The 23,797-nt window shown below is 41.7% G+C and overlaps 1 protein-coding gene across 2 annotated transcripts in view; it reads right to left on the bottom strand.

The window, feature by feature from the left end:
• Positions 1-23,797, bottom strand: part of FAM184B (family with sequence similarity 184 member B) — a 121,260-nt gene that overhangs the window by 23,676 nt on the left and 73,787 nt on the right. For both annotated transcript variants that reach the window (XM_052642391.1, XM_052642390.1), the window contains exons 6-8: positions 18,730-18,840; positions 16,823-16,930; positions 9,465-9,571 (exon numbers count right to left, since the gene is read on the bottom strand). In XM_052642391.1, the coding sequence (XP_052498351.1) occupies positions 9,465-9,571; positions 16,823-16,930; positions 18,730-18,840 (326 nt within the window). The remainder of the gene's footprint in view (positions 1-9,464; positions 9,572-16,822; positions 16,931-18,729; positions 18,841-23,797) is intronic.

Raw genomic sequence — 23,797 nt, forward strand, 5'->3', positions numbered from 1 at the left:
TGTTTTTAGTGCCTTGAAAAAAATTTATTCTGTAGTTTTTCAGCATATTGTCTACAGATATAAAATAGATTAAGTTAGTTAATAGTTTAGTTCAAATCTTCTATGTCCTTACTGATATTAGTCTAGTCATTCAATCAAATATTCAAAAAAGGGTGTCAGAATCTCAGATATGATTGTACATTTCTTCCTTTAGTTCTCATAGTATTTGCTTCATCATTTAAAGCTCTGTAATTAGGTAATACACATTTAGGATTGTGATGTCTTCCAGAAGAATTGACCACTTTACTGTTATGAAACATCCCTTTTTAATCACTGGTAATACTTCTTGTTCTGAAGTCTACATTGATATGAATATAGCCACATTAGCTTCCTTACATTTTGTATTTGCATGGTATATCTATTTTTATCCTTTTACCTTTCAACTTATCTGTGCCTGTATAAGGTGTGTCATACAAAATACCACCAACCGAAGGGCTTAACAAGCAGAAATTAATTTTCTCATAATTCTGAAAGCTAGAAGTCCATGATCACGGAGTCAGTGGGTTTGGTTTCTTCTAAGGCTTCTCTTGTGAAGCTTGCAGAAAACCAACTTCCATCACCCCATGTCCTCATGTGATTGCCCCTTTGTCTGCTTTACCAGCGCACTAATCTCTTCTTACAAGGAAATATTGGGTGAGGGCCCCCCTAATAACCGCATTTGAATCAATCATCTATTTAAAGCTTTATCTCTGAATGCATTCATACTGGGCAGTAGGGCCTTAACATGAATTTGAGGGGGGCATGGGGCAGCACAGTTCAGCCCATAACAGTGTCTTTATACTTAAATGTCTCTCTTGCAGATAGCATATGGTAAATGCGCTGCCTTTTGATCCTCTCTGGCAATCTCTTTCTTTTAAATGATGTCTCTGTTTCATTTACATTATCAGTATTGAAATGATTGGGTTTAAATCCACATCTTACTTGTTTTTCTAATTGCCCAATTCCTTTTCTTATCGTTCTTCTGTTCTTTTGCTATCTTCCTACCTGACATTTTATGATTCCATTTTAGTTCTTTTGTTGGATTTTTTAAGCTTTTCTTTGTATTAATGTTTAATGTTGCTCTGTGGATTACAACTTGTATCCTTAACTTACCACAACCAACTTAGAGTTAACATTGTACCTCTTCATATAAAATATGAGTCCCTTACAATACTATAATTCCATTAATCCCCATTCTTTGTGCTAGCAGTCATATATTATTCAACTATATGCATTGTGAACTTCATAATATACTGCTTAATTATTAAGCAGTTATATGTCTTTTAAAGAAATTAAAGAGAAAGAAAAGCAGTAGTTTTCTATATTTACCTATACATTTACCGGAGAAGGCAATGGCACCCCACTCCAGTACTCTTGCCTGGAAAATCCCATGGATGGAGGAGCCTGGTGGGCTACAGTCCATGGGGTCGCGAAGAGTTGGACACAACTCAGCGACTTCACTTTCACTTTTCACTTTCATGCACTGGAGAGGGAAATGGCAACCCACTCCAGTGTTTTTGCCTGGAGAATCCCAGGGACAGGGGAGCCTGGTGGCTGCCGTCTCTGGGGTTGCACAGAGTCGGACACGACTGAAGTGACTTAGCAGCAGCATACATTTACCATTTCTGATGCTCTTCATTTTCTCCTGTAGATGTAACTTTAAATTTGCTGTAATTTCCTTTCAGCTTCAATAAATTCCACTGCTGTTTATCATACTACAGCTTAACCAGTGAAAAGTCCTCTTAGTTTTTATATACCTGAAAATGTTCTATTTCATTCTCATTTTTGAAGGATATTTTCACTGGATTTAAAGTTAGGATTTTACAGGTTTTTTTTTTCCATTTATAACCTTAATGATACTGCTTCATTTTCTGGCTTTCATCAGAAAATAAGCCTAGAAGGTTGATGACAAGTCAGTTGTCATTAGTATTCATGAAAAGCCAACTGTCTCCTGTATGTAATTTGTCTTCTTAAAAACCTGACTGCTTGTAAGATTTGGGGGGATATATTTTGTTTTCAGCAGATTTTCTATGATATATCTAGGCATTGTTATCTTCAGATTTATTCTGTGGGGAGTTCACTGAGCTTCTTGAATATGTAAATGGGTGTCCCACATCAAATTGGGGGAATTTTTGGTCATTTTTTCCAAATATTTTTTCCTGGTTCATCTTCTTTCCCTTTTTACATATGGGCTCTAAATACATGCATGTTAAACTATTTGATATTGTCCCAGACGTCACTAAGAATCTCCTCATTTAAAAAAAATTTCCCCCCTCATTCTTTGGATAAGATGGTTTCTACTGATCTATCTTCAGGCAATAAACTTTTCTTCTGTGATTTTAATTTGCTGTTAAGTACATCTAATGAGGTTTTCATTGTGGATATTGTACTTTACAGCTTTAGAATTTCCATTGCTTCAAGGTTTTCATTTCTCTGCAGATATTCCCTATTTCTTCATTCATTATAACAATCCTTTCCCTGAACATGGCTCATATAATTGCTTTCAAGTCTTTGTCTGCTAATTCCAATATCTAGGTCATTTTAGGCTATATTAGCTGATTTTTTTCTTGATTATAAGTCATACTGTTCTGCTTCCTTGCATGTCTTATAATGTTTTCATCAAATGCTCAATACTGTGGATAATACAATACTAGGAGTCTGTATTATGAATTCCTTTCAGAAGTGTTTAGTTTTGTTATGACAGCCAATCAAATTACTCAGGGCTATTTCTGATCTTTTTATGCCTGGATTTGTCTTTTTATAGAGCATGTATGGTATTCCGGGAGTTGGTGATGGACAGGGAGGCCTGGCGTGCTGCGATTCACGGGGTCGCTAAGAGTCAGACACGACTGAGCAACTGAACTGAACTGATAGTTCAACATTGTCCTTTGTTCTAGGGTGTGGCCCTTATCCTGCAGGGTGTGTTTTTTACTCCTAAAGTGTTGTTTCTGAGGTCTCAACTCAGTGCTCACAGAGCTTTTTTCATTGTAGCTGATCTTGGAATCCAGTGTCTCCTAGCTCCCCATCTCTAGTACCTTCATTTTTCTCAGCACCATGGCAGCAGCATACTCCTAAGGCCTCCTGAGTCTCACTCAAGCTCCTAGCAAGGACCTATGAAAATTTCTCATAGATTTCTGCCCCCTATACCCCCACTTAGTATCTTCTCTTCTGGTACCCTACCATACAAATTCCAGCTACTCTGGCAGCCCTGAGCCCTGATGTCTGCTTCCTCAGCTCAACTTACCTCCACTTCTCTGCACTGTGGTTGGCACTGTCCCCAGACAGAGAGGCAGGAGAAAATGTGGAGTGATTATGGGATTCAATTCATGTTTCTCTTCTAAGGAACATGGTCTTTCTCTGCATATTGTCCTGTTACTAAAAGAGTTGTCATTTATTTTGCTCACTTTTAAAGTTGTCTATAGAAAGAGGGCAAGTCTAGTACCAGTTACTCTGCCACAGCTGGAAGTGCAAGTTCAGTCATTTTACTGAGTATTAAAGGAGAGAGTGATCTTAAAAAACAGGAAAACTGTGGAACTTCATATGGCATAAGAACAGCTGCCCTAAGTTGAGATGTAGTTAAAAACATTAGTTCTGGAGCCAGAGAGGCTATCATCTGGATCCTACCATCTACTGGCAGAATAAGTAGAAAGACAAGCCACTTAACCTCTCTGTTCTTCAGTTTCCTTCATCTTTAAAATGAAGTACTTCAATAATGGTATCCACCTAATGAAAATTAAATGGGTTAATCCAGCATTCAGTAAATATTTACTGTTATTATATTTATCACATCCTCATTCCTGGGAACACCACGAATGAGAATTTCCCTCTCTCACTCTATTCTCTTGTGTCAAATTCCCTTGTACCCTAAAAAGCTGATCCTGTACTATCATCTCTCACAAGCAAGCCATAGCAGACTCTTCTGACTCCCCCTGCTACCGCTGAAGTTGATTCTGACCTGCTGCTGCTGCTGTTTAATCACTTCAGTCATGTCCAACTTTGTGTGACCCTATGGAATGTAGCCTGCCAGGCTCCTCTGTCCACGGGATTCTCTAAGCAGGAGTACTAGAGTGGGTTGCCGTGCCCTCCTCCAGGGTTTTCCTGACCCAGGGATTGAACCCAGGTCTCCTGCACTGCAGGCAGATTCTTTACCGCTGAGCCACCAGGGAAGCCCATCTGACCTGCTACCCCCACCTTAAATCAGCAGCCAGTGGAAAACCCACTGTGCCAAAAGTTCTCTGAGAAGCAACCTTCAAGGGCTTCACTACTGAATATACAACCCCACCCCTAAAGAACCAATGTGTCTGTTCTGCAGCCTCTGACTGTAGATCTTTCTATACTTGTCAGTTCTTACACTCTAACTAAAACCCCCATGAAAGAAGCCTACAGACCCCACTGCTGCTGCTGCTGCTGCTGCTGCTAAGTCACTTCAGTCATGTCCGACTCTGTGCAACCCCATAGACGGAAGCCCACCAGGCTCCCCCGTCCCTGGGATTCTCCAGGCAAGAACACTGGAGTGGGTTGCCATTTCCTTCTCCAATGCACGAAAGTGAAAAGTGAAAGTGAAAAGTGTGTCTGACTCTTCGCGACCCCATGGACCACAGCCTACCAGGCTCCTCCATCCATGGGATTTTCCAGGCAAGAGTACTGGAGTGGGGTGCCATTGCCTTCTCTGACAGACCCCACACCTCCTCATTTTCTTCTGTAGTTGAGTAATCCCCTTACCAACAAAGCTACACAGGAGAAAAGACAAGGTTGCTATGATCACCTACTGTTGGTCTGCCCAGCATCCTCTCCTTGGGGAAGCCTTTTCTCTTTCCATAGTGATCCTGTTTAGTCTACAAGGTTCAGATGCAGCTAACGAGGCCTTTGGAAGGTGATTAGGTCATGAAGGTGAGACCCTCATGAATGGGATTAATGCCTTTATAAAAGAGGCCCTTGCCCATCCACCTTGTGAAGACAGAATGAAAAGATGCCTTCTATAAGCCAGAAAATGAGTCCTCATCAGACACAGAAACTGCCATCACCTTGACCTTGGACTTTATAGTCTCCATAACTGTGAGAAATAGATTTCTATTGTTCATAAGCCACCCAGTCCATGGGATTTTGCTAAGCAGTCCAAATCAGTTCAGTTCAGTTCAGTTCAGCCGCTCAGTCGTGTCCGACTCTTTGCAACCCCATGAATTGCAGCACGCCAGGCCTCCTTGTCCATCACCAACTCCCGGAGTTCACTCAAACTCACGTCCATCGAGTCAGTGATGCCATCCAGCCATCTCATCCTCTGTCATCCCCTTCTCCTCCTGCCCCCAATCCCTCCCAGCATCAGAGTCTTTTCCAATGAGTCAACTCTTTGCATGAGGTGGCCAAAATACTGGAGTTTCAGCTTTAGCATCATTCCTTCCAAAGAAATCCCAGGGCTGATCTCCTTCAGAATGGACTGGTTGGATCTCCTTGCAGTCCAAGGGACTCTCAAGAGTCTTCTCCAACACCACAGTTCAAAGCATCAATTCTTCGGGGCTCAGCTTTCTTCACAGTCCAACTCTCACATCCATACATGACTACTGGAAAAACCATAGCCTTGACTAGACAGACCTTAGTCGGCAAAGTAGTATCTCTGCTTTTGAACATGCTATCTAGGTTGGTCATAACTTTTCTTCCAAGGAGTAAGCATCTTTTAATTTCATGGCTGCAGTCACCATCTGCTGTGATTTTAGAGCCCCCCAAAATAAAGTCTGACATTGTTTCCACTGTTTCCCCATCTATTTCCCATGAAGTGATGGGACCGGATGCCATGATCTTCGTTTTCTGAATGTTGAGCTTTAAGCCAACTTTTTCACTCTCCTCTTTCACTTTCATCAAGAGGCTTTTCAGCTCCTCTTCACTTTCTGCCATAAGGGTGGTGTCATCTGCATATCTGAGGTTATTGATATTTCTCCCGGCAATCTTGATTTTAGCTTGTGTTTCTTCCAGTCCAGCGTTTCTCATGATGTACTCTGCATATAAGTTAAATAAGCAGGGTGACAATATACAGCCTTGACTTACTCCTTTCCCAATTTGGAACCAGTCTGTTGTTCCATGTCCAGTTCTAACTGTTGCTTCCTGACCTGCATACAGATTTCTCAAGAGGCAGGTCAGGTGGTCTGGTATTCCCATCTCTTGAAGAATTGTCCACAGTTTATTGTGATCCACACGGTCAAAGGCTTTGGCATAGTCAATAAAGCAGAAATAGATGTTTTTCTGGACCTCTCTTACTTTTCCCATGATCCACTGGATGTTGGCAATTTGATCTCTGGTTCCTTTGCCTTTTCTAAAACCAGCTTGAACATCAGGGAGTTCACGGTTCATGTATTGCTGAAGCCTGGCTTGGAGAATTTTGAGCATTACTTTACTAGCATGTGAGATGAGTGCAATTGTGCAGTAGTTTGAGCATTCTTTGGCATTGCCTTTCTTTGGAATTGGGATGAAAACTGACCTTTTCCAGTCTTGTGGCCACTGCTGAGTTTTCCAAATTTGCTGGCATATTGAGTGCAGCACTTTCACAGGATCATCTTTCAGGATTTGAAATAGCTCAACTGGAATTCCATCACCTCCACTAGCTTTGTTCCTAGTGATGCTTCCTAAGGCCCACTTGACTTCACATTCCAGGATGTCTGGCTCTAGGTGAGTGATCACACCATTGTGATTATCCGGGTCATGAAGATCTTTTTTGTACAGTTCTTCTGTGTATTCTTGCCACCTCTTCTTAATATCTTCTGCTTCTGTTAGGTCCATACCATTTCTGTCCTTTATCGAGCCCATCTTTGCATGAAATATTCCCTTGGTATCTCTAATTTTCTTGAAGAGATCTCTAGTCTTCCCCATTCTGTTCTTTTCCTCTATTTCTTTGCATTGATCGCTGAAGAAGGCTTTCTTATCGCTTCTTGCTATTCTTTGGAACTCTGCATTCAGATGCTTTTATCTTTCCTTTTCTCCATTGCTTTTTGCTTCTCTTCTTTTCACAGCTATTTGTAAGGCCTCCCCAGACAGCCATTTTGCTTTTTTGCATTTCTTTTCCATGGGGATGGTCTTGATCCCTGTCTCCTGTACAATATCATGAACCTCATTCCATAGTTCATCAGGCACTCTATCTATCAGATCTAGGACCTTAAATCTATTTCTCACTTCCACCGTATAATCATAAGGGATTTGATTTAGGTCATACCTGAATGGTCTAGCGGTTTTCCCTGCTGCTGCTGCTGCTGCTAAGTCGCTTCAGTTGTGTCCGACTCTGTGTGACCCCATAGACGGCAGCCCACCAGGCTCCCCCGTCCCTGGGATTCTCCAGGCAAGAACACTGGAGTGGGTTGCCATTTCCTTCTCCAATGCATGAAAGTGAAAAATGAAAGTGAAGTTGCTCAGTCGTGTCTGACTCTTAGCGACCCCATGGACTGCAGCCTACCAGGCTCCTCCATCCATGGGATTTTCCAGGCAAGAGTACTGGAGTGGGGTGCCATTGCCTTCTCCAAGCGGTTTTCCCTACTTTCTTCAATTTAAGTCTGAGTTTGGTAATAACGAGTTCATGATCTGAGCCACAGTCAGCTCCTAGTCTTGTTTTTGTTGACTGTATAGAGCTTCTCCATCTTTGGCTGCAAAGAATATAATCAATCTGATTTCAGTGTTGACCATCTGGTGATGTCCATGTGTAGAGTCTTTTCTTGTGTTGTTGGAAGAGGGTGTTTGCTATGACCAGTGCATTTTCTTGGCAAAACTCTATTAGTCTTTGCCCTGCTTCATTTCGCATTCCAAGGCCAAATTTGCTGACCTTTTGGAACTAACACCTAAAAAAGATGTCCTTTTCATTATAGGGGACTGGAATGCAAAAGTAGGAAGTCAAGAAACACCTGGAGTAACAGGCAAATTTGGCCTTGGAATGCAGAATGAAGCAGGGCAGTCCAAATAGACTATGACAACTAATCTCCCACATGGTGAGATTAGTGTCTTTATAAGAAAAGACAAAACAGGGACCTCCTCCCACATTGTCTGCCGCTTCTCTCTTCTCCATGAGAGGACATGAGAAGATGGCCAAGTGCAAACCAGGAAGAGAGCTCTCACCAGGACTATTTGAAGAACTACCAGATGGTAGCACGGACTCCATGTCATCCATCAGGACCCCACACAGCTGTTCACTGGTGTGGGGAAGTGAAGTATAACTGCGGTAGCCTCAGAATCACCTGGGAAGCTTTCTCAAAAGACACAGGGTTGGGATATTCCCAGACCTACTGTATCAGAAACTTGTGAGGTGGTGTGACGGATTTTTATTGCTCAGCAAATACCAACTGCCTTATGTGATGCTGTGGATTGAATTGTGTCTCCCCAAATTCATATGTTGAAACTTCAATCACCAATATGATGGTACTTGGAAATGAGGCCACTGGAGGTAATTAGGTCATGAGAGTAGCCCTCATGATGAGATTACTGCCTTTGTAAGAAAAGACACAAGAGAGACCTCCTCCCACACTGTCTGCTGCCTCTCTTTTCCATGAGAAGACACAAGAAGATGGCCATGTGCAAACCAGGAAGAGTCCTCACCAGGAACTGAATGGGCAGCACCTTGATCCCCAGCATCCAGAACTGTGAGAATAACCTTCTGTTGTATGGTATTTTGTTACAGCAGCTGAAACTAACTAAGACCTGTGGAGAGCATATTACCTTCTGCTCAGAGTATTAGTTTTGGTCACGTGACTTGCTTTGACCAATGGAATGTGGATAAAAATGACACAGTGCAGTTCTGAGCGTAGGCTTTAAGAGGCACTCCATGTTTTCATCAGCTTTTTTGAGCTTTTTCCCTTTACCATGACAACAACATGCCTTGGATAGAGGCTAATCCATCAGTCTTGGTCCCAGAATGGGATGGCATCTGAGCAGACTTAAACTCTATCCGTGGTTTGGGGCAGAGCAATAACATCAGACTTAGTCAGGAACCAAGGTCATATAAAACCAGAAGAGCTTGGCAGAGCCAAGAATAAAGATAGCTGACTGATGAGCTAAAATCATTGATATTTTGGGCATGTTTGTTAGAGCAGCAAAAGCTAATATAGGTGATAAAGGAGGGAGAGTTCCTCTCTGTGACAAAGCTCCCTCATGTCCCTCACTTAGTAAAAGAACACTTGGAAGAATAGGAGGCAGAGGTTTGGGCCAGTCCAGGTCTGTCTGAATTTGGGGCAGTTTATTAACCTTTTTGAGTGTTAGGTTCTGAATCTATAAAATGGTCTCTCTGAGTTGGTGTGACAATTAAATAATTCAGGTCAAGTCCTTAGATGTGCTGGAGGCACACAAGACATTTCTGTGCCCTCCCTAAGCTTCATGCATGGGGCAGTGATAAATATGTGAGGACAGAATGAATGAATGAATCCTTCAAGTGTGAGTCCTCATTCACTGGAGCCCTCAGAAGCCTGCCTGTCCTCCTGTACCTTTCCTCTTCTTCGCTGCTGGTTCCTTCTTCAGCTGCTAACTTATCTTGATATTCCTCTCCTTTGGGCAGAGTCTGAGAAGGTTCATTCGGTCTCAAGCATGGATCCTAAGGAAAAAACAGTTGTAAGATGAGACTAAAGTAAAGTTCCTGGAGCCAACCTGTGGTTTACCAAACCAGAGAGTGGAGGAGAAAAGAGCCTCTAGCAATCCCCGCAGCTCTCAGGCCTGTGATGATTCAGTGCTGAGCCCACTGCCTGACTCAGGAGCAGTGTCAGCCCTGATCCCTGTATCCTGCTTTTCAGTCTAGCAACCATGTCACGCAGCTGATGAAACTAAAGCACAGAGAGAGAAACTAAAGCACGTAGCTTGTCCAGGGTTTCTATCAGAGAGGAATGGAAATGAAATGCAACCCTGGGGCTGTTGTGGGGATCGGAGAACAGTGCCAGCAACAGCCACTGGTCTATAAGGGTGAGCAACTGGTATTATTATTATACTCATATTACAGGTGGCAGTCTGCTACATCCTATAATGCAGGATCAGAAAACATGGAACTTGATCAGAAGCCTTGAGAAGTGTGGTATGGTGGGAGGACAATATGGAAATCATGAGTTAATAATGAGGCTTCAGAATTTTCTATCAATAGAATTTGTTCACGTTATCATTTCCTCTTTCAGCAGAGATAGAAAAATGAAGACTTTCTTATTTTGATTCCTCTACTTGTTACAGTAACCACTGTCCACGGAAAACAGTGTAAGACAAGGCTAGGATAGATCTCTTTGTTGAGAAATCTCATTAAATAATAATAAATTGCTACCTGGGCTTTCTGCTAATTATGTGTCTCTGCCAGTCTTGTGTTTTTCTGGCCCTGAGCTTCATCAGTTGTAAAACAAAGTGGTTGGTTACATCTCCGGTTTTCAAACTGTGCTCCAGGGACTGAGAGATGCTCTTGGTGATAAGAGAGGCAAAGCTGAGACTGGAAGATGGGGCCTTGGGCTCCCCTCCCTCCCTGACATAGAATGAAACTGCTCTGGTTACCTTCCATGTACTCTAATGTCTATGAAAGGTCACCAATGTCAAGGCCAATGAGGACCTCCATGTTGCCAAATCCCAATGGTCGTTCCATGGGCTTCAGTTAATTGAACTTTTCTGCAAAACTGGAATATCTGTTCCTTCCCTCCTCCACGCAGCCCCCTTTCCTGGGTTTCCTCCTCTTTCTCAGCTACTCCTTTTCTGTCTCCTCTGCTAAAGCCTCCTCCTTTCCTGCCCTAAACCTCAGTCCTTGGACTTCTCTTTTCTGTCTTACTCCGTAGTATCTCATCTAGTTCCATGGATACTAATGACAAACAGTTTATCTCCATTTCCAAGTTTCCCACTAAACTCTGGACTTGTATATCCAACTGCCCTCCAGACATCATTCAGATGCTTAATAAGCTTCTCAAACTGTAACATGCAGTTCAGAACTGAACTCTTAGTCTTACCGCCTCCAAACAACAAGCATGTACTTTCCTCAGGGCCTTTGTACTGGTTGTTCTTGCTGCCTGAAATGCTCTATCCTATGATATTTACATGTCTAGCTTCCTCACTTCACTCACCACAACCAAGAGACCTTCACTCATTTAAAACTTGGGCTCTGGCAGCAAATTGCCTATGTTTAAATCCCACTTCTTCTTATTTATGATTAACAATCCTAATGGTAACAGTAATCACAATAAATAAGAATTTACTCAGTTTAACATGAATATCTCTACCCTAGTAAAAGGAATCTTCATGACCCCATGTTCTAAACAGTTGATGAAATTCTCCAGGCCAGATACTGGAGTGGGGAGCCTTTCCAGATTCTTTACCAGCTCAGCCATAAGGGAAGCCCAAGAATTCTGGAGTGGGTAGCCTATCCCTTCTCCAGGGGATCTTCCCAACCCAGGATTGAACCCAGGTCTCCCACATTGCAGGCAGATTCTTTACCAGTTAAGCCATAAGGGAAGCCCAAGAATTCTGGAGTGGGTAGCCTTTCCCTTCTCCAGGGGATCTTCCCAACCCAGGAATTGAACCCAGGTCTCCTGCATGCAGGCTGATTCTTTACCAACTGAGCTATCAAGGAAGCCTAGTAAAGTGAATCATCACTACAAAGCTCTAATAATGAACTTGTGAACTGAGGGACCTGGCAACACAGCCTGAAAACATACGGCAAAATGTTCAGAAATGTAGGTAGGAACAGGCAAATTTATAATGGGAGATTTTAATACACACTTCTCAGAGACTCATATATCAGGTACACAAAATAAGCTAGGAAATGGAAGATTTGAACAAGATTAATAAGCTGAAACTAGTAGCTAAAAAAGAACAATAAGCACTGTTAATGCTCATATAATGCTTAGTGTGCACCCTCAACTCTATGAGGTGAGAATCATACCATTTTAAAGGTGATGAACTTTGCCCAAGGTCATACAGTGAACACCAGAACTAGAGTTTAAATATATAAGCTTTAACCATGGGGATCACAAAAGAGTCAGACACGACTTAGTGACTGAACAACAGCAACAAACCTTTAACACCCAAACAGAATATATAATATACTTTTTGGCTATCACATAGGAAATATTTTTAAAAAACTGACTCCACAGCAGGCTACAGAGCAAATTTCAGCATAGCTAGAATGTTGACATTTTATAGACCACATTATCTAATGACAATGCAAAAAATTTAGAAACCAGTAAGAAAGTAGGTTTAAAAAGTGAGATAAACTTCAAAACTCTGGGATACAGCTAAAGACATATGTTGAGAGGGAAATTTATAGCCTTAAGTGTATTTATTATAGAACATTTAAGAAGTTAGAAAAAGGATAACATAATAAACCCAAAGTAAGTAGAAGGAAAGAAGTATGAAAGACAAAATTAATGGCATAGAAAAAGACAGATCTGACCAGCATATCTGAAAGCCGGCTTTTTGAAAAGACATTCAAACTACTGCTAAGACTGATCAAGGGAAAAGGGAGAAGAAACTTAAAGCAACATGAATAATGGACAAAGATCTCATGACAGTTGTGAAGATGAAAAAGAGTTTCAAATGCACTCTGAGCCACTGTGAAGACTGTGAAAGAATGTGCAGGATGTAATTTCTGGGCTACCTTATCGACCACTGATTTATTTAAAGGCATCCTGGGCAGGAGTCCAGAAATAGGAGAGGATAGAAAATGCTTAAAAAGGCTGACGATGCACTCAGATGACTACACCAGCTCCCCACAGTAGCACCCATCCATTTCCATGCAGTAACTCATGGATGCCTGCAACTCAGGGAGGTGGGCAGGAAAGACAACCCTGTCCTTGTGCTGCAGAGGGGATCTACGGTCGGAAAAGTCCAGACTTCCATGTGACTGCACTGGCACTCTGTTGTGTTAGCATGATCACCAGCTGCCAGTATCAGGGCCTAACTGGGTGAGTTCAAACTGTGATACGAATGTATTACTGAAAAGTATTTGCAAATCAGACACTTAAAATCAACCTGATAGATGAAGGCTGCTTCCCAGATCAACGGGGAGATAAACTCAGTAATCTTTTCTGTTTCTGTTCACTTGCTTCCAGCTCCCTAGAAACCAAAGACAAGGATATCCTTCCCCCCAAAAGGAGATGAGTCCTCCCCCTCCCTGCAAGTAATTAAAGGACCCCAGTGTTCCTTTAAATGATCCTCTGGCCAAGGCTAATTTTTGAAGGTGTTCCTAATCCAGCTTGAAACAGTACCCTCAGCTCCATTCATTCAGTTGTCACGTCATGGATCAGTTAATATACAATGAGGTGCAAACATCTGCCAGATGTGGGTATGTTAGGTGCTAGAAGGACAGAGATCAATAAGAGATATAATTCTTGATTTCAACAAACTAATGGTTCAGCAGAGGGGACCAACAGACCACATAAATGGCAAGCATTCACCTCCTTCACCACCCTGCCTTCTGTACTTGGTATTTTGGGTCAAAGTACATCATTCCAAAGGAACTGGGGTACCATCTGAATATTTCTCAAATGAACCTGACCATGGAAATGAACAGTAGGCTGAAAGAGCACTTTCAAGCTCACCAATACTCATTTCTCTGAATTTCAAATAGGGCAGACTCTCCAGCATCCCTTTTCTGGTTGTCCGCTTGGGATCCCAGTGAGTGCCTCCCAGGACCAACACTGAGCCACTCTGGGTGTATCCTGAGTTAATCGCCCCTAATTCACACTCTTGCATTCCTCATCAGGCATTTCTCAGGTTCTGTCCAGGACTCTCTCCATCAAAAGTATGCACAGAAAATAAATAGCTCTGCTTCTCCCCTAACCATCCACTGCAAAAGCCTCCTCCCAACTCCTCCCAAGCAAATGGCTGGTTATTTTAAACCCACAGTCACATTAGGTCTTCATCTTTCATCTAGGCAGTGAACCTCATCTGGGTTGTTTCTATTTTAAAGAAACACCCACGCCCAGGAAATCTTCAGGAAGGAAATATTGAAAGTCTTTCTCAAGTTCATTTGACAATTTTTCAAAGGCAGCATTATGTACATCTTAAAAATAGAACACCTAATGCAATGGGGTTTTGCTGAAATGATTACAGGGGACTGTAATAGATACTACAAAGTCACCTTACATTATAGACTCTTTTAACAGTTTTGCAAAGTGACTTCATGTGCTTTCTTCCGTTTATTACAAGTCTCTGGGGTGGAGGACAGGAATCATGTCTGCCACTTTACTAATGAAAAGCAGTACAGAACTGTAATTTGGACACTGGTGTTCCTCTTTGGGCCTCAGTTTCCCTATCTGTAAAGCGAGGATAATAACACTTGCCTCATAGGGTTGTTGTGTGGGACTGTGTACAGTACTATGTTCTTGGCACTTGATCTGTTTGCCACTAGCAACAGTGAGGAAACTGATGCCAGAGAGGTAATTATATAATATTTACTTCCTGCATTTGAAATGGAGCTCTCTGAAGACCACCCTTACTCATCCAGCCCTGGGCCTCTCTTAATGACAGCACTCAGAAATACTTGTTGAGGTGAAATGACTTGAATAATAATGACCACAAATGACTTTCCTTTTTCTTCTGGAGAAGGTGCAGGCAAGGATCTATGAAAACTTCACCCCTTCTCTGTCCCTGGCTCACTCAGACACTGGAAATTTCCACAAAAAAAGTTTCTATGAAAATTACCAAGAGTCACATGCCTTTCTGGAAACTAATGAAGAACACTGTGAACCTAAGAGAATCAAGGAGGTCAGACATGAGAGGCCAGGATAAAAGGCTCAGTGGAGTCTCAGCTGTCTACCGTGAGGACAGAGCCACACCCAGGGTTGGCAGCCCTCCCTCTGTGTATTCTGGGAATGGAGTGAAAAGTCTGCTCTCAATCGGCCTTATTATTTATCTCTCTCTTGAGTCACTGAAATGCTCTGGCAGAACAGCTAAGAACAACCTTTGTTGTGTCCCGTGTGGGTGCAGGGTTCACTGCACTGCTCACCCTCCATCCACACAAGCCTGGACTTTGTACCTCTAGGGCCTTGGCAAAGCTTTGACTCACTTGGTTGGCATAGATTTTGCTCGACAAAAATATCTGAACTAAATTATACATTTTCTCTGATATAGCTTGACCGAGTTCAGAAAGTTGTGTAACCCGTTGTGTCGGTAAGGTTGTGCAGAAACAGACACTTGCACGTACTGCCGTTGGGGTACATGGACAACCGTGATGGAGTGCAGTGCAGCAACTCTATCAGAGTTCAGGCTTCTCAGACCACTGGACCTAGCAAATCCTACAATGGCAAGAGTTAGCACCTACTGAGCATTTACATGTACTGTTTCTGTCATTGTTTCACAGATGACTGTGGAATGAATGAATAACATACATGTTGAGTTGAATCAAGCAGAACTGATACTCACGAAGGTTCTTCCTTCTTTACTTCTGTCTAGAACTGAGCTCTTGGAGGGATTGTTGTCTAGACCCAGACGGGTCAGATGAGAGTTTCTATCCTGGTGAATATGTGGTTAAGGTTAAATATGAGTTATCCCAGTAGGGCTGTTGTTTGCAAAACAGGACTAGAATCAACAGGGAGAACTTATAGTTTCTGAAGACATGCAGGTACAGGGGAATGGGTCGATTACCTGGATGAGGACAAAGCAGTGAGATTCAGACTCACCTACATAGTGTTTTCCCACCTGGAGTCTGAAGTGGACTGAAAATTTGAGGCAGCAATAAAATATATGAAATTTAGGCAACGGATTTTTTATGGTGCCAGGTGTAAAGATTAAGAGGCAAGTTGAAATAGGAACCAAGAGGGTCCTTCAGGTCAGGGTACTCAAACATGAACTTCACAGGAAGTATTTATGTTTCTGACATTATGCAAGGAATGTTAACTGAGTGCCTATATTTTAGGTTAAATTGTGCCCCTAAGAAGAGACATTGAAGTCCTAACTCCAGCACCTAGAGAAGTGACTTTACTTGCAACCTAGGCTTTTGCAGATGTAATTAGTTAAAATAAGGTCATACTGGATTAGGGTGAGCCCTAAATCCAATGAGTAGTGTCCCTATAAGAAGGCCATATGAGGACCCAGAGACACACCATGAAGGAGGCCGTGTGATGATAGAGGCAGAGACTGGAGTGATGTGGTGACAAGCAAGGAATGCCAAGGAGTGCCACTAGCCGCCAGAAGCTGGAGAGAGGCACGGAACAGACTCTACCCAGAGCCACCTGAAGGAGCCAACCCTGCTCACACTGTGATTCTGGACTTTCAGTCTTCAAAACTGTGAGACAATACATTTTTGTGGTTTAAGCCCCAAGGGTGTGGTATTTCATTATGGCAACCCTAGGGAAAGAACACAGCCTAGCATGACTGAGCCAAACAGAGACTGACAGACAAACAGAGCCTGACAGAGACAAACAGAAACTAGATTCTATCCTGAAGCACTGCCCCTTAAAAAAGGGCAGCATCACGTGGGCAGGCTACCGTGAGAGTAACAGATATCACACACATGGACGTGGATGTGGAGGGATGCAAGGGGCCTTGTGATTACTGTTAGGATTCATGCTCCAGGCAGAACCAAAGACCCCACTCTAGTCCAATGCCCCTTTGTCTGCCAGTCAGGCTGCTCCCAGAGAGGGAAGGAAGATTTATCTGACAAGCCTTGTTCTTTTTCAAACCATGCAGATAATTACTCAGAACTCTATTTTCTTCATGGTGGTTGCAAATTGATTTTGTAATGATTTTTTTCCCCCAGGCATTTTGGCAGCTCTGAGAGGGGAAATAAAAGGGCCCATTAATGCCAGCATGTGTCACTGGGGACACCGAAGTGCTGAAAAGGAGAAGAAAAATATCCTTAATTAAAGCAGAAAAAGCTCGAGGTTACCTGGGTCTCTAAAATGTTGCAGTGCTGGCAGTCCAATTCCTGGGGCCTTTCATTGCCTCTTGGGGGACATGCCTTATTCTGTTGGATAAATTCTTCCAGCCTTAAAACCTAAAATAGAAGAATAGAAATATTCAGCGATGAAGCAAAGTCCTACCATCTGGCTGTGGTCATTAATCTGGGAGCCTGTTCCTTTGAGTCAATCACTTCTGAGGACAGTGTCTCACTAGACAAATCCCAGACTTGCTTCTTGAGGGGCCATTTCTAGTTAGCTAGTTTCTCCAGAAGTCAATGAACCTGGCATGTTTACAATATCCAACACTTCTATTTAAATTACTCATGTCCATATAACTATACCAAAGCTGTAGCATGGTTTCCACTGGTTTTCATACCATTCCTGGAAGGCCACCCTATTTCTTTTTTTACAAAATTAGTTGGTAAAGAAAAGGAACAATGTTTAAGAATTATACAGATAATAAGAGAAAAGGGTGGCTACAGGATGCTATTACATTGTAAGGCCTTAATTATGATGTTATTATTAACTAACTAAATGTAGAGTGTGAATTAAACAGATTGGTTTCTCAGCTCTATACTTTGAGAAGAACAAGGCTAATATCCATAAAGGAAACTCAGATGTTGCTGAAACTAATGCTCCTCAGGTACCATGCTAGGCATAAGGTGGGGAGGAGAAGAAACAGCCTGAGAGCAGGATGGTAAGGTAAAATATCATCCCTGCCTTCAGGGAGCTGTCATCTCATGGAGCAGACAGATGTATACTTACAACAGCATTCAGTAGACATATGTAAAATATAAAAAGAGCATCATTAATGATGTGCTTGCTCTGTGTCAGGCACAGACCTAAGCATTATACAGTATTAACTCTTAATTCTCCTAACAATCACTATGAGGTAGGTACTACTGCAGAGAACTTACAGTGAAAAACTGCCCAGGAGTTCTGGCACAGTGTTAATAGCACTGAAGGATGAATAGAGTCCAGTGGCAAGTTCTTCTCCCCAGTAATACTGTCCACAGTGCTTTTAAACTTAGAACTTGGTCCCTGGGTGGTTTGGACAGATGGGCCCAAGAAGCAAACCGGATAGTTCAGCTGGCTCACATCCATTTCATATCCCACCCTTCTGGCGGGCCCCCAGCATGGAGGCCTGATGGCTAAATCCTTGGTTTCCCAGGCTAGCCACATGGCACAGACGTTACCAGCAGGAGTAGGAGTCAGCTAGGGGCTTCGGTACACCCTTTTGTTTTCCTAATGAAGTAGGCAGGCCTGGTCACCCCTGCCCCTACTTGTTTCCTGTTTTAAATGTGGACATGACAACTGGTCAGTGACAGTCATTCTCACAACCAAGGGGAATCTGAGCCAACTTCTCCTACATGCAGTGTCAGGGACCTATGATACATTTAGGGACCATGAAAATGTTTTCATTCAAAATTGGAAGGAAAAAACGCAGCCTTGCTGTATTCACCTTTATAGCAATGCAGTTACAAATTTAAATTCTTTTTGATGAAGAAAAGAGTCCACAAAGGCAGAAGTGTCTAATGCTCAGAAAACTGCTGGGAGGTAGGGAGATGGCAGGACCAAGAGGTTTGCAGATTTTCCAGACCTTATATTATTTAGCCACAGAATCAATACCAGAAGCCTCCTGCCTCCTTCTTTAATGTATGACATTAAGTGTCTCTTTGTTAAGCCTCTATAAATCAGGCTCTCTGGTACTTGCAGCTGAATTCATGCCCCTGAGATCATCTTCCTGTCAGGCTAAAGTCTTTTTCTTCCTTGCAAGGAAGCTAAATGTAAGAAAGTCAGGGCAACTTCCTGAGATTCCTGGCACCTTAGTTAATCAAAAACTCCTGGAGTCCAGAACCATCACTCCCAAGCACAGTGTTTATTCAGGACTTACTTCAAGCAGTGAATTCTGGAGCTTCACATTTAAGGCCGCTTTCTCTTCCTCCAGCTGCTTTATTTCATTTTCTGATTTCTTCTTCACTTCTTCCAATTGTGCTTCTACTTCCTAAATGATAAACAGAAGAGTTAACCACACAAGCCATAAAAATATGAACAGGACACACCCTGCCTTATTCCCAAGGGGGTTCAAAGAAGCTCACAAGAGTCATAAACTCCATAAAACATATATAAATTAGAAATATATGAGAAAGTTAAAAAAAAAAAACAGGTGCTAAATTGATACTACAAAGACTAATATATATTGGGGGAGGGCAGGGTAAATCCCTGGCTTTAAGTTCTGTAGTGTCAAGTAAGAAAAGAGAATGCTCGTTATTGACACAATTCTCACAGTTCCATGAATCAAAAAGCCAAATACATCCTCAGATGCAAGGAAATATCAAAAGCAGAATGAAATTTCCTCTTTGGTCTTCTCAACAGCAAACTTACGTTAGTCAAAACAATGGGATTCACAAAGTACTTTTTCCACAGTCCCTCCCCAGAGCCTCACAGTCTTACTGCAATGCAGATCCAGATAAAAGAACGTTCTGGAGCTCATGTGAGTGGCGCAGCTGCATTTTAGCTCTGCGACCTTGAGCAAATTTCCTAACCTCTGTGTGACTCAATGCATTACTTATTAATACAAGCTTAGCATAGTTCTAGGTACATATTAATAGTAAGAGATAAATGAATTAAAAGTAGGGCAATTCTTATAGATTCCTACCCTTTTTGATCTAGCTTAATATCTGGTAAAATTTTGCAAGTGTCTAGAGCAGTGGATGAAATATTCTTTTCCTCTTAGCTGAACTTTCAGTTCAATCAGTTCAGTCACTCAGTCATGTCTGACTCTTTGTGACCCCATGGACTGCAGCATGCCAGGCTTCCCTGTCCATCACCAACTACTGGAGCCTGCTTAAACTCGTGTCTAGTTAGTCTGTGATGCCATCCAACCATCTCATCCTCTGTCATCCCCTCTCCTCCTGCCTTCAATCTTTTCCAGCATCAGCGTCTCTTCTAATGAGTCAGCTCTTGCATCAGGTGGCCAAAGTATTGGAGTTTCAGCTTTAACATCAGTCCTTCCAATGAATATTCAGGACTGATTTCATTTAGGATTGACTGGCTTGGTCTCCTTGTAGTCCAAGGGACTCTCAAGAGTCTTATCCACCACCACAGTTCAAAAGCATCAATTCTTCGGTGCTCAGCTTTCTTTATAGACCAACTCTCACATCCATACATGATTACTGGAAAAACCATACCTTTGATTAGATGGACCTTTGTCAGCAAAGTAATGTCTCTGCTTTTTAATATACTGTCTAGGTTGGTCATAGCTTTTCTTCCAAGGAGCAAGTGTCTTTTAATTTCATGGCTACAGTCACCACCTGCAGTGATTTTGGAGCCCAAGGAAATAAAGTCTGTCACTGTTTCCATTGTTTCCCCATCTATTTGCCATGAAGTGATGGGACTGGATGCCATGATCTTAGTTTTTTAAATGTTGAGTTTTAAGTCAGCCTTTTCACTCTCCTCTTTCACTTTCATCAAGAGGCTCTTTATTTCCCCTTTGCTTTCTGCCATAGAGTGGAGTCATTTGCATAGCTGAGGCTATTGATATTTCTCCCAGCAATCTTGATTTCAAGCTTGAGCTTCATTCAGCCTGGCATTCACATGATGTACTCTGATATAAGTTAAACAAGCAGGGTGACAACATACAGCCTTGACACACTCCTTTCCCAATTTGGAGCCAGTCCATTGTTCCATGTCCAGTTCTAACTGTTGCTTCTTGACCTGCATACGGGTTTCTTAGGAGGCAGGTAAGGTGGTCTGGTATTCCCATCTCTTGAAGAACTTTCCACAGTTTGTTGTGATCCACACAGTCAAAGGCTTTGGCATAGACAATAAGGCAGAAGTAGAACTTTTTCTGGAACTCTCTTGCTTTTTCCATGATCCAGCGGATATTGGCAATTTGATCTCTGGCTCCTCTGTCTTTTCTAAATCTAGCTTGAACATCTGGAAGTTCTTGATTCACATACTGTTAAAGCCTAACTTGAACAATTTTGAGCATTACATTGCTAGTGTGTGAGATGAGTGCAACTGTGCAGTAGTTTGAACATTCTTTAGCATTGCCTTTCTTTGGGATTGGAATGAAAACTGACTTTTTCCCATCCTGTGGCCGCTGCTGAGTTTTCCAAATTTGCTGGCATATTGACTGTAGCACCTTAACAGCATCATCTTTTAGGATTTGAAATAGCTCAACTGGAATTTCATCACCTCTGCTAGCTTTGTTCGCTTCCTAAGATGCTTCCTAAGGCCCACTTGATTTCACATTCCAGGATGTCTGGCTCTAGGTGAGTGATACACAGAAAAACTATACAAAAAGATCTTAATGACCCAGATAAGCACGATGGTGTGATCACTCACCTAGAGCCAGACAGCTGAACCTTAGGTAGACATTAAGTCATTGATTCATTCACCAAATATTTATTGAGATGTACCATGTGTTTGGCACTATTCCTGAAGCTGGGGATAAAATGACACTATGCCTAGTCACCAGGAGCTCACAATTGTGTGGAAAAGACAGGCAGCAAAGTCAACAGCTATAATGCAGGAGATGTCATGTTGGATAGTGACAATTGATTATAGACATTAATGCTCTAATTGTGAGTAGACGGACATATTAGCAACTGACATCTACTGAGTGTGCACCATTTTCTGAGCGCTTTTCACAGATCATCTTGTTGATCCTTATGAAATCCATATGAGCTAGGTAGTATTGTTAAAGTTCATTATACAAATAAAGGAATGAAGCTTGAAAAAGTTAAAACGATTTGCCCAGGGTCATGCAGCCAGTATATGGAAGAGTCAAGATCTGAACTCAAGAAAGGATGATTGCTTGGCTGTGCTTCTTCCCTGCCTGTGTGGGTTCAGTTATATGTGAACATTTTTCAATGGTAAATACTACAAGCACTATATAGTCTGTGGTCAGAGGATGTGGAGGAACTGGAGACATGACTAACTTGCTATAAATTATACTTGGATTAACTTTCAAATTGTTCAAGGATCAACTACAGAATGAATGGACATTATGGCTGATTGAGCATGAATAATGAGACAGAAGTCATGGATTTCTAAATTTCTGACTCCTGGATTTCTAACCTGAGCATCTAAAAAGATGCTGCTACTGATCATCTACATGACATATTTACACTTCCTATGGGACCAATCACAGGCCAGTCTAGTAGCCCTGGGGGGGCACTTAGCAGTCCTTGGGGTCAGTCATATAAGAGAGAACAAAAGAGATGTGATTAGATTGTAAGAGTTGAATGATGTGGACACTTAGCTCATGTACAGGGTCTTCAGTAAACCCATCATCTCCTTTTGCAGGAAAGTTCATTTTCTAAAGACAATAGATAAATTATCTTTTTGTTTGAAACAAGTTGAGATAACTTAAACAACCATCAGAAATAAGGCCATCCTCTCAGCAAAAATTCTGATTTTTGACATCATTATTTAGCCCTCATCCACAGAGTCTTTTATTGAATGAAAGTTTTATTTAATGTGTTTATTGTTGCAGACATTTGCTAACTCTGCCAAAGCATGTTTGCAGTAACAGCACAGTGAAAGCCCCTGAGAGAAAGATTCTTAGCATAAAGCAGTGGCTATTTCTAATTTTATACAGTCTAATTTTCTGGGGTACATGTAATCAATCACAGCTTTAGCTGTTGCCTTGACAAATGGACCTAAAGGGAAAAAAATTTCCCCACAGATGTAAATAACTGATATCTGCAGTAATTTTTGGCATTAGTAAGCCACAGTTTAGGTGCAGAATAGTATGTGGTTTATTGTCAGAAAACAAAGAGCTCTGAGTCACATGGAAAACACAGATTAAAAGGAAGCATGACCATGTCCAGCTCATTCCAAAGTGACCTTAAGGAGTTTAACAGGAATCATTAACAGTCTCTTCCTAACTCAAGTAAAGAGAAAATACAGCTACAAAGACAAGAACATAAGGGAAAAGGAGATAGTTGCTTTCAAACATATAAATTGTTGCATCCCACCCCAGCAAGAAGACTCCATGAGCTATTAACTCAGGATTCACAGAGTACTTCATAAGCTCTATTCTCATTTAACTCTCAAAATACTCATGGGAAATGGCTTTATTGCATCCATTTCATGCAGAGCAGATCCAGAGGCTGATAAGAGGCGAAAGCAGGACTTCCACTGTTTTTCTGCTTTCTGGTCTAGGTTGTCCACAATTACTAGCAATTTAAGAAAAGACACATAAAGGAGCCACTGTGATGGGAACAACAAACAGGCAACCACAGAAAACCACCAACCAGAGATTTCAGTTCGCATTTTAAAGGAAAACATGTTAACTTTTTTCAAGAAGAAAAATTACTATTTGGTATGTATTTACAGTTCAGCTGAAAGAGTAAACCAGTACAAAGCCCGAAATGTCACTCAGAGTGGGGAGGCAGAAGAGATGATCTTACAATTTCCAAACTATATAAAAACTATAACCCGCAGGACAATATTGTAATAAACTATACTTCAATTAAAAATATGAATACAGAAGAAACTATAACCCATAGATTCAAGATTCCAATGAACCTCAAACAGAAAAACACAAAGTATATCTAATATGACATACTATAATCAAATTGTAGAAACCAATGATAGAGAAAACAAATCTTATAAGTGGTCACAAAACAAAAGACACACTATGCACTGGGGAAAACAGGTAAGAGTGGCTACTAGCTTTTCATCTGATGAAAATACAAACTAACAAACAAACCCAAAATTGAACAGCATCTTTAAAGTGCTCAAAGAACGAAACTGTTAACCTAGAATTCTATATCCAGCAGAATAATCTTCAAAAATGAAGTCAGGAGAATAAGATGGTGGAGGAGTAGGTGGACGTGGAGTACATCTCTCTTCATGGCCGCATCAGGAATACACCTTCAGACACAGAAGTGCATGCAGAACACCAGCTGAGAGCTGACAGGAGTACCTGACCAGCAGAAAAGAATCTA

The sequence above is a fragment of the Budorcas taxicolor genome, chromosome 6, assembly GCF_023091745.1.
Source record: "Budorcas taxicolor isolate Tak-1 chromosome 6, Takin1.1, whole genome shotgun sequence".
Classification (NCBI taxonomy): Eukaryota; Metazoa; Chordata; class Mammalia; order Artiodactyla; family Bovidae; genus Budorcas; species Budorcas taxicolor.